This window comes from Benincasa hispida, chromosome 4 (genome assembly GCF_009727055.1).
Source record: "Benincasa hispida cultivar B227 chromosome 4, ASM972705v1, whole genome shotgun sequence".
Taxonomy (NCBI): domain Eukaryota; kingdom Viridiplantae; phylum Streptophyta; class Magnoliopsida; order Cucurbitales; family Cucurbitaceae; genus Benincasa; species Benincasa hispida.
In genome coordinates this window covers 55,230,544-55,241,498 of record NC_052352.1, presented here as the reverse complement: position 1 = coordinate 55,241,498, position 10,955 = coordinate 55,230,544, and the positions used below count along the sequence as shown (strand labels likewise).

General features: G+C 32.7%; 1 protein-coding gene across 1 annotated transcript; it reads left to right on the top strand.

Annotated features, from left to right (window-relative positions):
• Window positions 1-2,363: 2,363 nt before the first annotated feature.
• On the top strand, window positions 2,364-9,475 carry LOC120075775 (PTI1-like tyrosine-protein kinase 1). The gene is made up of 8 exons (XM_039029439.1): window positions 2,364-2,645; window positions 3,953-4,130; window positions 6,522-6,775; window positions 6,913-7,039; window positions 7,133-7,406; window positions 8,422-8,554; window positions 8,784-8,870; window positions 8,956-9,475. Exons 2-8 carry the CDS (start codon window positions 4,037-4,039, stop codon window positions 9,085-9,087), a joined length of 1,101 nt encoding a protein of 366 aa, XP_038885367.1. The 5' UTR covers window positions 2,364-2,645; window positions 3,953-4,036; the 3' UTR covers window positions 9,088-9,475.
• Window positions 9,476-10,955: the final 1,480 nt, after the last annotated feature.

Here is a 10,955-nt window from a genome sequence, read left to right as displayed (position 1 = left end):
ACCTTAATCCTTATACTACAGACCTATTTAGGTTATCACTTAAGGCGTGATCCACTTGTATATCACATATACATGCTTAAGTTCATATAAGATAACCAAGGAGCTTTGTTTATTGGATATGAGTAAATTTCAGAATTAAATAACACTTATTTTATTCATTGAACAATGTATATCTTTACAAAACAACGAGACTCCAGGAGAATTAGGACACCAATCCCAACAAAACTCACTTTCGAAACTCAGATTTTTGGACCAATAGTCCGAACACCAGAAGGTGTTAAACTTGTGGGATATAAATGGGTATTTGTGAGGAAAAGAAATGAAAATAATGAGGTCACAAGGTATAAAGCAAGACTAGTTGCACAAGGCTTTTCACAAAGACCTAGTATTGATTTTGAGGAGACGTATTCTCTGGTGATGGATGCAATTACATTAAGATATTTAATTGGCTTGACTATGTATAAAAGTCTGGATATACATCTTATAGATGTAGTCACAACATATTTATATAGATCTCTTGATAATGATATTTATATGAGAATCCCATAAGGATTTAAGGTACCTGAAATATATAAATCAAATTCTTAGGAACAATATTCAATATAGTTATAAAGATCACTATATGGATTGAAAATATCAGGACGGATGTGGTACAATCGCCTGAGTGGATATTTATTGAAAGAAGGATATCAAAATATCCAATATGTCTGTATGTTTTTATAAAGAAATCACAATCAAGATTTGTTATTATAATTGTATATGTTGATGACTTGAATAGAATTAGAACTCCTAAAGAGCTTTCAAAGGCAATAGAATATCTTAAAGAAAGAATTTGAAATGAAAGATCTCGAAAAAAACAAAATTTTACTTTGGTTTGTAAATTGAGCATTTAGCAGATGGAATATTTATTCATCAGTCAACTTATATAGGAAAAATTTTGAGAAGATTTTATATGGACAAAGAACATCCATTAAATATTCCAATGAAAGTCCGATCATTGGATATAAAGAAAGATATATTTCGACCTCGAGAAGATAATGAAGAACTTCTTGGTCCTAAATTACTATATCTTAGTGCAGTTGGTATACTAATGTATCTTGCTAATAATACAAGACCAGTATTGCATTTTCAGTAAATTAAAACGGAATTAAGTATATACTCTGTTATCTCCGAGGAACAATCGATATGGGTTTGTTTTATTCAAATAAATCAAATTTTGATCTAGTTGGTTATGTAGATTTTAGATATTTATCTGATCCACACAAAGTTAGATCTCAAACAGGTTACCTGTTCACATGTGGAGGAACTGTTATATCATGGCAATTGGTAAAACAGACTATAATGGCTACTTCCTCAAATCATGCTGAAATTTTTGTAATTCACGAGGTAGTCAAGAATGTGTATGGCTAAGGTCAATAACTCAACACAGTCGTGAAACGTATGACTTGTCTTCTAATAAAAATCTTCCAACAATATCAAACGAAAACAACACAACTTGCATAGTCCAAATCAAATGAGAATATATTAAAGGAGATAGAACAAAGCATATTTCATCGAAGTTTTTCTACACTTATGATCTTGAAGAAAATGGCAACATCACTGTACAACAAATTTGTTCGAATGATAACCTGCCATACTTATTTACAAAGGCATTACCAACCGCAACTTTTAAAAATTGGTGCACAACATTGGAATGCAGCGACTCAGAGATCTTAGGTGATGTTTTCATGTGTGGGGAGTAAATATATTATTTTTTTAGGAGTATGTATTATATGAAATATATAATCTTTTTCTTTCACTAGAGTTTTTTCCTAGTAAGGTTTTAACGAGACATATTTCATATATACACATATATATAGGTATCTAAGAGGGAGTATTATGAATATTATAATAGTAAATAGATGCCTATTTTTTAGTGTCCCAAAAGTCACGTGTCACACTTTATATTGTTCATGTGCCTTGTAATTATTCATGTTTGGTGTCCATATAAGTTAACATCTTACTTGTTACTTTGCCGATAAATAGTGGCATTTGGTGGATCTTAAAATTACACATACATTGTTGAAAATTTCACTAATTTTCATAGTATTTAATTTTATAATTATAGTTATTTTATTTTATATATTTAATATTATTATATTATATTTTCTCTATATCTGTATTTCCGTTGTGTTCCTCAAATTCACAATCATAATGATTATATTAACAACCAAAAAGTCAATTAAATCTCCACATGCACACATAGTTAAACATTAAATAGAAAATAGAACCCAAAAAAGAAAAAAACATTAAAGAGAAAAAAGAATGAGTAGAAAAAGGTGGGAGCTTTTGTCTCTTTCTTTCCTCCTATTTCTCTCCCATGTCTTGATTTATGAAAAAGAAAAAGTTTGAAAAATTCAGACTCAAAGATTGAGAGAGAAAAGGAGGAGAGAGAGAGAGATAAGAGAGTTGTCAGCTTGGCGTCGGCGTTTGCCTCTCTGTCATTCCCCTTTTTTTGCTTTTGTTCTTTTGCTTCGCTTTGAATCGAAATCCAAAGACTCAAAATCCCCAAAAAGAAATTCAAAAAAACCCCATCAGTTCTCATCTGTATTTGCGTTGTTCTTTTGTTTCTTCCTCTGATTCACCGATCCCAACACCAATTTCAGGTACTTCCCGTTCTTTCTCGTTTGTTCTTCAACAATTTCTGTTTCTTTTTCATTTCGTGGTTGTTTGCTTTCCAATCTGTTCATTTCTGGTACGAATTTCTCCTTCTTACTTATATATTCAGTTGGGTTTTCAAGAATTCGTTTTTTTTTCCTTTTTCTTTTTGTCTTGGCTGAGTTTCTTTGATTGTTTCTAAATGCGTATGGATGTAATTTTTTGTTTGGGTTCACCCTGAATTGGGGATTTTCTTTTTCTTCTTCTTATTTACACTTTGTTTTTTGGGTGTTGCGTATTTCATTTTGATTTTGAATTTCTCTTGCTTTTTGGATGGAAGACTCTGAGTCTCACAGGCAGTTGTTAGGGGTAAGAATCATCCATCTCTTGAGGCGATTATGGCTTCTTTTTTATTCTCTCTTCCAAAGTCCATTTTGTTAATAGTTTTTGTTTTTTGTATTATTCTTTTACGATCATTCGCAGTCCTCAATCTTATAATCACTTTATTCCTTTTCTTTGAAAAAATTATCGTAGTAAAAATTTCCTTTCGTCAATTTTCTCTAATTTAAATCTATTTGACGTTGTAGTGTCAGTTTCTGGAATATCTTGAGGATGATAAATAGATATAATAAATTGATTTTCATCTAAATAGTTTTGTTCACCCAATTCTCTATGAAAAGTATTATCTTTTCTTATAGGGATGGATGCCAGGTGATATGCGTTTTTTTAATGACATCAAGTTGTTTAGAGAACAAGAAACAAAACTAAAGAAGAGACATCTCTATTGTTATCTACTCAAAAGAAAAAAAAAATGTTGTTTAAAGAACAATTAGACGTTGATATGCAACCTGTTTTCTACTGCTTGTGAGCAAGCTAGATGGAGCATGCTCGATGAGTTTATTATTGTGAATATAACCTTTCTAAAAGATTAGTGTGTTTGTGAAATAAGGGGTATTTATGAATTTAGGTGTCTGTCAAGTAGTTAACATTGGGTTGGGTTTTGAGATTTGTGTCTAATGCAAGAAGTTCAAGCTCTTAATGGCTGGACCCCTAGTATTGTGGTGAAGGTGTGTGATACTAACAATGATACTAGTTAAATATAATGCTTGTTCTATCTACTCCTTTTGGGATGTATTTTACAGTTTTAAATTCACTTGTTTATTTTGAATATGCATAAAACTCGAAGATTTTCCACTAGTAAGGTAAAATACTATTGTTATTATGCAATCACTAGTGTTTCTTTGTTATAACTATGATAATTTACTTAAGGCCACTGTCGTTACACTCTTAGTGAAACTGTGGTATCATTGTGCAGGCTTATGCCCTTCCTCTTGGTTACTTATTATATCCAGATAAAAGAAGTACTAAGGATAATCAATATCGAAGGAAGAAAGTGACGATGCGCAAGTGGCTTTGTTGTTTTTGTCAAGTTGAAGAGGCTAATCAATCAACTGAAAATGAACACCTGAAAAGCCCCAGTAATTTTGGAGATGGTTAGTTTCTTAGCAACTTTATGAATGTGAAAGTAGGGGGAATTTTGTGTATAGCTTTGGTTGTATTTAATTTATATCCACTTTAACTATGAGTAGAGATGTTTTTTGAGAAAGAGAGAAGCCCATCAATAAATTAAATATGGAAGTTTGGGGTTGGATGCAAAAATGGTTCCTGGAATCAGGCAAGAGTTCATGGACTAATATCTTACAAAATACCATATAGGTTGATAACCAAATACTCAAATAGTATTAGAAAATCTTCAAATTTATTGACTACTTTATATTACATTATCTAAGTGGTATTCTTCAGCAAAGACGTACACACATAGATTTGATGGAAGTGGTGTAGTCAACCTGAATAACATTGTGCAGTTCAGAGAATTGGGTCTAATAAAAAATAAATTATAAAGTAAGTGAATATGATAGTGGTGGATTTAAAAATCAACTTGAGGGAATGTTGGATACAAATTTTTTTGTGGTTATTTGTGTAATTTGCTGCTTTTGTAATTACAATTCGATCTTTGTTCTCTTTTGGTCATTTAGAAGAATATTTTTGTAATCTCCCTTCATTAGGGTTGCCTTTCGTCCTCCCCCTCCCTTTTTGAAGTTTTATTTGTTCAATGAATTAGTTTCATTCAATAAAATTATTGTTGTTTCCTTCGGGGAAAAAAATGACACTAGATTCTTACCGAGAGAGAGAGGGAGGAAAAAAAACATAGTGGAACGAAGGCCTTTCACAATGTCTTTCTCAGTGGTCATCTTTTTAAATTCAAGAAGCTTCTCTGGGACCATGTTTGGCTTGGAAGAAACAGCCCAGAACCTTAAACCTTCATTTTGATGCTTTCAAAGAGAAAATCCTTCATTTTGTAAATTCTGTCAAGTCTTGAAGCTCTAGAATCATCCAAAAGGTGATCTCATGACTTTGAAATGCAGACTCTGACTAGCAAAGAATGAATCGAGTTAACCCTGATGAGGACCAAGTAAATTTACCATTTGACAGCGGAATTTCAATAAGATCAAGGCTCTTCAGTCCCTAGCATATACTTGGATCTTTTATATAATACTTTCTTACACGCTAAAATTTTCAAATTGATGAATCTCTTTGGTAGACACATTGCCATAAGGATCATTTTTCTTCAGCACATACTTGAACATTTATTTATACAGTATTCTGTACCATGCTGGTTGACGGTATTGGACTTCTCTGGTTATTTAGGTCTTAGTATTTCGGTTTAGTAGAAAAACATTGATCTGGAAAAGTCTACCCCCAATTATAAGAGGCTATTGAACTAATCACAAAAGGAATACAGGCTGAGGCAGAGGGGTGAAAAACTCCCTCCCCCAAAGGAAACTAGTGAAGAACCTCCTTCCAACCATGAAGGATTTGAGCTAGGCTATAAATACAAAAGTATTTAAAAAAAAAAAAAAAGACGGAAACGAGACTATTCATTGATATAATGAAAGAGTCTAATGCTCAAAATACATGAGAGGAAGCAAAGAAAAAAACTTCAAGCATGCCAATACAAGGCTAGGACCAAATTACATCATAAAGATAAACTCTGGAGAAAAAATAAAACAATCCAATTAAACACATAACTCAAGAGAAACCCAAATTCTAGAAGACTTGAACTCAAAAAAGCCCGAAACAAATAGAAGAAAAGCTTCCATCGCAATATCTTTGAGAACAATAAACAGCGCCAAATATCATCACCCATATTGAATATTTACCCTTCTAGGATAACTTGATTTCCACAATGCTTTAAACAACTTTGTATCTATGGATGAAGATGCAGTCAATTTCTTGGAAAATGATTTAACTAAAAACTGCCCAGAAATTTCAAACTCCAAACTCTTCTGTTTCTTTGTGTTTCTTGTTATATATGTACATATAAGAGTCTTCCCCCAAATGGCCAACCGAACAGGAATAGATCGATAATTTCTATTTGGTTCATTTTGTGCATAGTAAAGAAATTTATTCTGCTTACCTACTCTGAAAATTGGTGCAAGTCTTTTAGATTTAGTTTGTTCATGTGCACGCCACTCTTCAGGCATGAATCAAGATCTATTGCACTCAATACACGTTAGCTACTCATTAGCACTAGACTTGGAGATGTTACCCAAGCCCATGACTCAGCACACCTTAGAGGTCTATAATATGCTTCTTTGTCCCAACTTCCTAGTTCCTATATGTATGTATGTCTTTATCTTTTGTAGTTCCCAATTGGCTCCAATGCATTTACTCATTTACGCATGTCTTTTGTAATTTTATTACTCATTCATCCAATTGGACACTTTTTAGAACAAATAGTGTATGCCTTGTTCATTTCTCCTCTCATCCTTCTTCTGAATATATTTGTTTCACTGAAGCTGTTCTATATTTCTTGCATTTAGGTCAACTAAAGGACTCAAAAGTGCCAGCTCCTGCTAAAGCTGATGCACAGAAGGCAGCACTACCAATTGAAGTGCCTGCACTCTCCCTGGATGAACTGAAAGAAAAGACTGATAATTTTGGGTCCAAAGCATTGATTGGAGAAGGTTCTTATGGTAGAGTTTACTATGCAACCTTGAATAATGGGAAAAATGTGGCTGTAAAGAAGCTCGATGTTTCATCTGAGCCTGACAGTAACGTTGAGTTTTTGACTCAGGTTTGTTAGATTTTAGAAAGATACTTTTAATAATTCTTCCATCTTTATCCGTATTTAATTCCCATTTGAATCTTGACCAAATGTATGGTCTTTAATATCCTGAATGCTTGGGTATTGTTTGTTCTAATTTGACTCAGGTTTCTACAGTATCAAGATTGAAACATGAAAATCTTGTCGAATTGCTTGGGTATTGTGTTGAAGGAAATCTTCGTGTATTGGCTTATGAATATGCAACCATGGGATCTTTGCATGATGTTTTACATGGTATCCGATCTTTTTAACTTTTTCTATATGAATATGTTACTTATAACTGATTGAAGATCAGGCAACTGATACAAGTTCTATCGATGATTGAAGGAAGGAAGGGAGTACAAGGAGCACAACCTGGTCCAGTGCTTGACTGGATGCAGCGAGTGAGAATTGCAGTTGATTCAGCCAAAGGGCTGGAATACTTGCATGAGAAAGTCCAACCTGCTATTATACACCGAGATATCAGGTCCAGCAATGTGCTACTCTTCGAGGATTTTAAAGCCAAGGTAGCTGATTTTAACCTCTCCAACCAAGCCCCTGATATGGCCGCCCGTCTTCATTCAACTCGAGTTTTGGGAACTTTTGGTTACCATGCTCCAGAGTAATGTTTCTAAAACTCTCCTCTTGTTCTTGGTTGATTGTATGAAGACCTCTAGATAGGCAGCTTGGGAGACTTTATGCTTTTGAGAATCTTGTTCAAGCCCATGATAAATTGTCTTGAAGTTAAATTATTGATTTACAGAATGACAGCAACAGCAGAGCCCTTTGCTGAGGACTTCTGTTAGTTTAGTCTTAAATATGTCTAAAAGGTGGGAATTTTTGTCTTCCTGCTAATATCAGAGATGAAAGGAGCAAAATTATTGACACCACTGTCCACTGCTAATAGTCTTACCTGTGGGATAAACATTTTTTTTTTGGTCCTTTAGTCTTTTAAGGACAGCTCATTAAGTAATGATCTTTTTGTTCTACTTTAGTTTCTAGGAGGCTCCTTTTGTTGGGTAGCATTTCTGGCAGCATAATTTGTTTTCTTCCGGTAAAAGATAACAACAATCTTTTTGTTTTGTACACCCTTTTTTTGTCTCATTTTCTTTTTGGCTCTGTTGTTAAAGTGATCTTTTACCTATCCAAAATGCAAAAAATTAAATTAAATAGTCAAATTATAAAACTAGTTTTTGTTTCAGAAAATTGGCTAAAATTTGATAGCATTTTTTTAATCACAATTCTTATTTTAAAATGAGAAATTAAAAAATTAGAACTCTTTTGATAATCATTTGGTTTTTGTCATTTTTCATTTTATTTTTGGTTTTTTAAAATTAAGCTTATAAATACTACTTCCACAAGTTCCTTTATTTTGATCTCTAGTTTTTACCAATGTTTTAAAAAATGAAGCTAAGTTTTGAATACTAAAAACCTAGTTTTTACAAAAACTTTTTTTTTTTTTTTTAATGTTTTAGAATTTGACTAACTCTAAAGAAAACTGAAAACGAAAACGTTATCAAGAACTTAAATATCAAACAAGGCCTTAACTTTTTGTGCTCATTCTGTCATTGATATCCCTTTATTCTTAACCTAACCAGAAACCTAAGGAAATGATAATGGATTATGTCTTTCTACAGATACGCAATGACTGGACAGTTGACGCAAAAGAGTGATGTATACAGCTTTGGTGTAGTTCTACTTGAGCTTTTGACCGGTAGGAAACCTGTCGATCACACGATGCCCCGCGGACAGCAAAGTTTAGTCACCTGGGTGAGTTTTGTATATTCTTTGTTAATTTTTTCTCATTTATCTTCTCGACATGTGTTTTGGAAAGCGTTTCTAGGCACTCTTCAAAAGAGAACACAAGTAAGGCGCCTTTGCGAGGCAATTCCTCCGCATCAGCTCCATAAAGGCTGTTAAGCTTTTGTGCGTCTTGCGCTGAAAAAACATTGAAAGCTATTGTATTGAAAATATAGTTGGACGTATTTAATTTCTTTAGGCTACTCCAAGGCTTAGCGAGGACAAAGTGAAACAATGTGTAGATCCAAGACTAAAGGGAGAATACCCTCCTAAAGGAGTTGCAAAGGTACTCCATTATAAAACAAACGGTATATAAGCTCAGAGTTCGTTCAGCAGATTAACAAATCGACTTTTCTTGTTTGGCAATGCAGCTAGCAGCTGTGGCCGCATTGTGCGTGCAGTATGAAGCCGAGTTCCGACCAAATATGAGCATTGTTGTGAAAGCCCTCCAACCTCTTTTGAAGCCCCCTGCACCTACCGGTCCACCTGCACCAGAGTCTTGATGGCAATGTACATGGTTTCATCCCACTGAGTTTGAATTTTCTTGCATATGCTTCAAATAGTTTCTCTTATATGCATCGATGATATTTGGTCGGATAACTTTATGCATCTCGATTTTATTTCGTTGTGTAAATGGTGAGTTTGGATGCGGTAGAATTGCGGTATGGGGTTTCGAGTGATGGTAGCTGGATGTGTGGAGAAGTATCTGTTTCTGAATAATAATGGAGTTTTTCCCCCCATTGACAATTTCTTCTGCCTTCTCAAAACTGCAGAGTGCAGATTTACCTGAGGCTTATTAGGTCTTTTTATTCTCTTGTTATATTTTGTTCTTCAACTCTGATGACTGATCTAAACAAAAACTTGCTTTATTGGATTTTACTCTTATCAAAATGAACTGACCCCATGGGGATTGGCATTGCACACACATGGAAAGGAAATTTTAGTATGTAATTTAAAATGTTTAAATATTTTTTAAAATAATGTGGTGAGAAGAATTTGTAATGTGACAAATTGTGATGGATAATTTAGTGGAATAGATGCAATTTTTTTTATATAAACTTGTACATATGTGTTTTTTTTTTTTTTTTTAAGATTTTTTCATAGATTTGAATTATTTCAAAAGGCAATGATTGGTAGTATTGCTTAAAGAATTATTTGAATGATTGATATGATATAATGATCGATTGCAGTAATTGACATGACCAACCATCTTAGAGGTAGGAGGTTCGATCTCAGGTCCCATATTCTTAAAAAAAAATAAAATAAAATAATCAATTTATTTCTTTTAATGATAATCAATGGTTAATTTAGATATTGATGGGTTATAATTATGGATGGGGAGATCTTCAAAAATAGAAAAATAAGGGAAACCAAAATAGCAAAAATTAATTTTCTTTGACAGAGATTGATAAAAGTTGATAGAAGTCTATCATTGATACTATGTAATGTCTATAAGTGTTAAGTGTTTTTCTTTTAGTTATTTCTGTAAATAGTTTGACATTTTTTGTTGTATATGAAAATTTTTCTGTCAATATGTGGTTTTTTTTTTTAAAGCCCAAATCTTAAATTTCTCAAAGCTTGAAATTATTTTTGTCTCACTTAAAACTTAAAGAATTTTGACCTTTTGCTTACTTCATCATCAAATAATTTTTCAATATTAACCTTATTTATTCTTTCTTCTTCCGGTGCTCTTCTCCTCCAGTGCGACTGATTTTGACGAAATTATGCACCAACTCTTGTAGGTCTACACGAACAGCTTCCCATTCCTCGTGTGTGAAGTTTTGTTTTCGTAATTTCACTCGCAATAAAAGGTCAAAAAGCCTAAAAATAGAAAGATAAATCTCATTTTCTCCTCAAAATTTGGGTCATCTAGCTGAAGAACTCGAGAATAATGGCAAAAACGAAGTAATTTGGCAAATCTAAAAAGTTGGAATTTTATAGCTTTTGATACACTATCAATTGATAGTTGATTGGTTTACTTATTTATATCTAGTATACCAATAATGTAAATAAATTATAAATATAATATATTATCAATACACCAATATTATGATAGTTTTTAAAATCACATCTTTAAAACTATTTTTTTTCAATTTTAAATATCATACATCAATTTTAAAAAATCAAACAAAAAATACATCAGGGACCTTTTGAACCTATTTTTATAAATTTGGGACTACAAAAATACATTTCTAAAACTTAGGAACTAAACGTACATATACTTCAAAACTTATGGATTAAAAAGGTAATTTTTTTTCTTTTTATTATTTTAAATGATGATATGATAGTTTAAACTAAAAAATGATCTCTCTCTTGACTTCTCTCTCTCCAATTCAAACACTCTTTGTTTGGCCAGGGAGGTTGGGATGAT